The sequence below is a fragment of the Propithecus coquereli genome, unplaced genomic scaffold, assembly GCF_000956105.1.
Source record: "Propithecus coquereli isolate 6110/MARCELLA unplaced genomic scaffold, Pcoq_1.0 Scaffold166, whole genome shotgun sequence".
NCBI lineage: Eukaryota > Metazoa > Chordata > Mammalia > Primates > Indriidae > Propithecus > Propithecus coquereli.
In genome coordinates, this window is record NW_012141191.1 from 4811961 (window position 1) to 4817335 (window position 5375).

Here is a 5375-nt window from a genome sequence, read left to right on the forward strand (position 1 = left end):
GCTTACAAAGAACATTATATATTTTTTTGTTCATATTTCAGTTAGGTGATGATAATGATAAAGAGCTTTTAAAGGGGTTGCTACAGAATTCAGGCTATATACATTAATGAAACATTAAGGAAAATATTAAGAATGCTATGACGAACAAAATTTTGAAAATGATCCAAAAACATGAAGAAAACTAGTAAGAAATAATAATAAATGTAATCCGTGTGCAATAGATTAGGTAATAAGAAGCTAGGGGAAAAAAGACTATTATTAGAAATCTTAGGATTTTTGCTTAAAAGCACTTTTCTCTTTAGTTAATTGAAACCAGAAATGAAGTTTAATAGGCTTCCCATCCTGTTCATAAAACCTAGCTCTTTTACCTGTTTGCAAGTGAAAAAATCATACATGTTTAGAAAGAGTCCAACAAAAATTATGTTTTTGGCTAAAAGTGAGCTTTTATTATAACTCATACTGTGAAGAAAACTACTATAAAAGTAATCAAAGTATTGTATCCAATGCTGCTGCACAGATTTTTTTACCAGTTTAATATTTAAGACGAAAGTTAAGAAGCACATATATTTTCACAGATAATTTAAGCTACTTGAGAAGGGAGACCATACATCTAACTTATATCTAAAATCTTCAATTTTAACTGCTTTGCAGATAATTAACATTGAACAAGGTGAACTTATAACAACTGAACCATTTTCAAACACTTTTCATGAGTTGCAATAAACAATATAGTCAGTACAAAAGTACCTTTCTAGTTCCTGGAAAAAAAAAACCTTTCTTTCATGTGTTTAGATTTTTACTTCTGGAGTCATTTATTTCAAATAAAAATCTAATTTAATTTTCGGTATGAATTCCAAAGTTATGTAAAATAAAATTTTAAAGAAACTATCCAATTTCAGTATCCCAATCCATATAATGCTTCATAGAAATTAATTTTTCCAAAGCTATCCACACTGTGTTCACATTATAATACCTTACATTTTCATTTTTAAATAACAAATTTAAAAATGAATAAACTGTGGAATAAAGTCTCCTATAAACTTTTGCAACATGCAGTTTATTGAACTTTACTTACCTTCCCCAAATTCATTTAAAATGACTGCTATTCTTTTGCTATGTTGTTCTGTCAAAATATAGTTTAGAAGTGTTGTCTTCCCAGCACCTACAAAATACATTTGTTTTACATAACATAATTCAAAGACTAATTTTAAAGGCACAAAAATATATAGAGTCCTAATGTTTTTAAGAATCTGCATGCTATTTTTCATATATTAACAATGGTATAAAAGATTCTAAGGGAAAAAAAAGCACCCTTTGAAAACTATTACAAAATGTTTTATGTACACATAAAACTTGATAAATATTTACAAATACTACAAGTCGAATCATAGTTTTTCAATATACACAAAATAACATGCCTTCTTCATACAATAACATAAGGGCATCTAAATCTTCTATTAAATAAGGAATTATTGAAGTAATGGCATCCAAGGAATTAATTATTCATGTTGTTTATAAAATATAAAATATTTACATCCTACATGATGACAATGTTTCTGGACCAAGAATATATGATTTACTTTCTTAAAATTTACACATAAAGACTTTCTATTTCAACACACAATATTAACCAGACACAAATTCAGACTGAATATATATGGCTACTTTTAGTATGCTTAAAACAATCTATATAAAAGTGATTTTATGAAATGGGGAATTGGAGGTAGGACTCATTAGCATGCATGGAATATTCAGCAGATATTCATAAAGCTATACTACCTTTATCCAGTAGGTGGCATATTAAACCTAATATGTTCCTCTCAAGTAGAAGGAAACATATGTCTTGGGAACTATACACACCAAAGTTCAGAGGGGGGAAAAAAAAGAGAAAAACCTAACTGTATACAAGTGTAGTTCAACTGTATGAATATATCACTTATTTGTCTTTTTCTGTTGGTGGACGTTTGGGTTGTTTCCAGTGTTTTGCTATTACAAACAGTGCTGCTAAAACCTTTTCCACATGGCTTATACATGTCTTCTGAAATACACTAAGTTTTCTGGAGTATAACTAACTAGGAGGGATTTGCTGAGTATTAGGGTATTACTGTCATCAACATTTTTAGGTCATATTTCCTTAAAAGCTTTTGAAGAGATGAAAGTTTGGAATGATGGTTTAGATGATGTTTATAGTATAGAATGGAAGGACAGACTTTAAGGAGAGAGGGCAATGAGTAAATTCTTAAAGCCAGTCCAAGCATGAGATAGTGGTCCCAAACATGAGTGTTTCACAGGGCAGTGACAGTGAAAATTGAAAGAAAGGGATAGATATAAGAAACCTTCCAACAGAGGACTTACTAGGGCTTAATAATTAACCATATTATGAAGAAAAAGACTTTAAGACATAGTTCATTCATTCAAAAGTATCTACTTATGGACAAGATTTATGTTAGCCCTTGGTAAAAAGCAAACAAGACAGTCTCTGCCCTCATGGAGCTTAAAATATTAAAGGGGGGATGGAGGGGAATTCAGATGAACAAGGAGGCAATTATGTCACAGGATGATACATTCAATAGGAGATGTACAAAATGCTATGGAGAACCTAAGAGGACACCTAGCCAGAGGAGTAACAATAAGAAGAAAAGCATATATTCCAAGGACTAAAGTACTTGGCACGCTCAAGAAGTAAAATTAGTTCAATGTGCTGGGCCACAGTTTGGCAGGCTGGAGAGGCTGGCAAGAGCTAGATCATATAGGTCCTTGTAATTCATGTTAAAGAATTTGAACTTCAACCCAAATGAAAGCCACTGAAGGATGTAACACAATCACACTGACATTTATAAAGATGATTAGGGATAACATAAAGAGAACATACTGAAGGGCAGCAAGACTCAAGACTAGTTAGAAGGCTTTTAAGAGTATTCCAGGTGGTTGGGATCACAGGAACAGAATGATTTCAGGGGACTGTAACATAGGAAGTTTTCTGACATGTTAAGTTTGAGATATCTGTAGCACATAAAAATAGAAACTATATGGGTATGAAGTTAAAGATGGATGGGGGGGAAGGATCTTAAAAAGAAGCCAGACAAGTAGGTGGTGGAAAAACCAGAATAAAATCTAACAGAAGCTGACAGAAAAGTATTTCAAAAAGAGAAATTATTCAAGGATAAGGAGTAAAACTATCCCCTGGATTCTGCAACAAGAAGGTTGCTGGCATTAGTCCTCACTCCTGAGCTCCAGGCCATTATCTCCAATGCTTTACTGACCTACCAGTGAGCAAAATGGAGATGGCCAGAGGGGCAAGTCTGAAGTATACTGTTTTGGACAAGGAATGTGCTCAACTTCTCAGGAGAGGAGCCTCTGAACAACAATGAGGAAACGTCAAAACTCGATTCCTTTATAAAATTAGTCCTGAGTAAAAAGCCGAAATAAACTTTACAGTCTACAAGCCAAAAACAAAAACACACCACTGATTTAATTATTTTTATTTAAAAAGGCCCTTGGGTATCCCAAGTTTGTATTTGTCTCTAGTAGCAGCACCTAGGAATAACATTTTTTCCCTGAAGTAGTATCACTTTATTTACATTTCTTAACGTTTTCCACACTTTTATTATAGTCATGTATGTATTCTAACCCTTCTATTTAACTGTGAGGCTTAAAAATATTTCTCAAACTTTTCCAATGAAGAATGTCTAGTGTTGAACGGCATAAACTGTCCTTCAGGAAAGTACCGTGTCCACAAACCCGCGGTTTTAAGTATTCCTGGAACACCCCTAAACGTCCTTAGTTTGAGAAACAGTCTTGAAAGACAGAGACTGTATTCTTACTCTTTCTCCCACAGTGGTTTGCAAAAAGACCTCAAAAAAAAAAAATGTTTAGGGCGGGGAATACTTCCCACTAATAGCTGGAAGTGTCTGACTTGTGGGGAAGGGGACTCTACCAAGGAATGGCCCACGTGCGGGGTATTTTACTGACAGGACATCCTTCAATGGCAATAGATTTAATAAGGTAAGTGTTTCCTGCCCCATTTCGCAGATGAGAAAAAAAGCTCAGACAGGTGAACGGTATTTTTCCATTTTCAGGTGAGGAACATGCGCTTCAGAAAGGTGAGATAACTTGTTAGAGAACACCTGGACAACTAGGGGACGAGCCTGGGCTTCAAAGCCTCGTTTCAAAGGCTTTCAATCACTTGAGAAATGTGAATCTAAAGCATAAGGGTCTGGGCATCATTAAACCCCCGAGATGAGAAGCAAGCCATACAAGGAGCAACTGACCCAAGCCCCTACCTCAAAGACATTTGCTCTCGGCCAGGAGGCCCCGGTGCCTAAGGAGAAAAGGCACTGGCAGCCCCCAAAAATCCCAGGACACCAGAGTTCACGGCATTTTCTGACCGGGATGGTTAGTTACCTAAATACCCGGTGATAATTGTGACTGGGATCTTGGCGCCGAACCCAGACTTTTCCTCCTCCTCTCTTTGCTTCGTCTCAATGGGAACCAATTCAGGACAGTCCTCCTCCGCATGCTCCTCTTCCTCATCCACAGCTCCAACAGCCTGTAACATCCCGACCTACAGCACGACTCTGTCCCAAGTCAAGAGCTGGGACGCAAGAACCAAACCACAGCGGCGCACGCATAGCACGCCACGCCTGGCCAGGGCTTGACGTCATCATACCGCGACGGTAGCTCCTCCCAATCCAGCCCCGTTACCTGGACTCCGGCTGAGGACCGCCTCGCCCCTTGGCCACGCCCCCAGGGGAGCTGGACACGCCTCTGGGGCGTGTTCTCCAGCCCCACCCTGAAGGTGCCTGTCATGTCTGGGGCTTGCCGCCTCAATAGCTACTGGCTGTGGGCAGGGCTGAGACCTGGCTGATTGGAACCTGCAGTAGGTAGCCTGACCTAACCAGTCCCCACAGGGCATAAACTTTGTCAACTTGACATTTTTTAGTCTCATTAAGAAACTATTTTTAATTCATAGGGAAAAGAATGGAAGGTTATTACATTACAATGTTCATTGTAATTTTCCTATCTGAAAGATAACTGGTGAAATTTTTTTTTATAATTACGTATTATATATGCATATCCAAATTTTTACAATGTTCATGGTTACTTTTTTTACTTTTCTTTCTCATTGTTTATTTGGACCTCAGGTAACCTGAGTTCATTAATCATATTCGTTGTTTCATGACACCCTCTCATCCATAATCCATGGATAGCCCTCCTTCCTATTTATATAAATGTATAGCGAACTCATTTGAGCTCATCCCTAACACAAGATTACTAATAAGTTACACCTACGTATGAGCTCCTCCCTTATTCCAACCCACAGCCTGTCTCACAGCATAATAACTACAATCATGAATTGGTTCTGGATTGCTAAT

The 5375-nt window shown here is 36.9% G+C and overlaps 1 protein-coding gene across 4 annotated transcripts in view; it reads right to left on the minus strand.

Annotated features, from left to right (window-relative positions):
- Positions 1-4601, minus strand: part of LOC105808057 (COBW domain-containing protein 2) — a 56679-nt gene extending 52078 nt beyond the window's left edge. For all 4 annotated transcript variants that reach the window (XM_012641618.1, XM_012641619.1, XM_012641617.1 and 1 more), the window contains exons 1-2: positions 4405-4601; positions 1076-1162 (exon numbers count right to left, since the gene is read on the minus strand). In XM_012641618.1, the coding sequence (XP_012497072.1) occupies positions 1076-1162; positions 4405-4558 (241 nt within the window). In that variant the 5' untranslated portion in view covers positions 4559-4601. The remainder of the gene's footprint in view (positions 1-1075; positions 1163-4404) is intronic.
- Between the last annotated feature and the right edge of the window lie 774 nt (positions 4602-5375).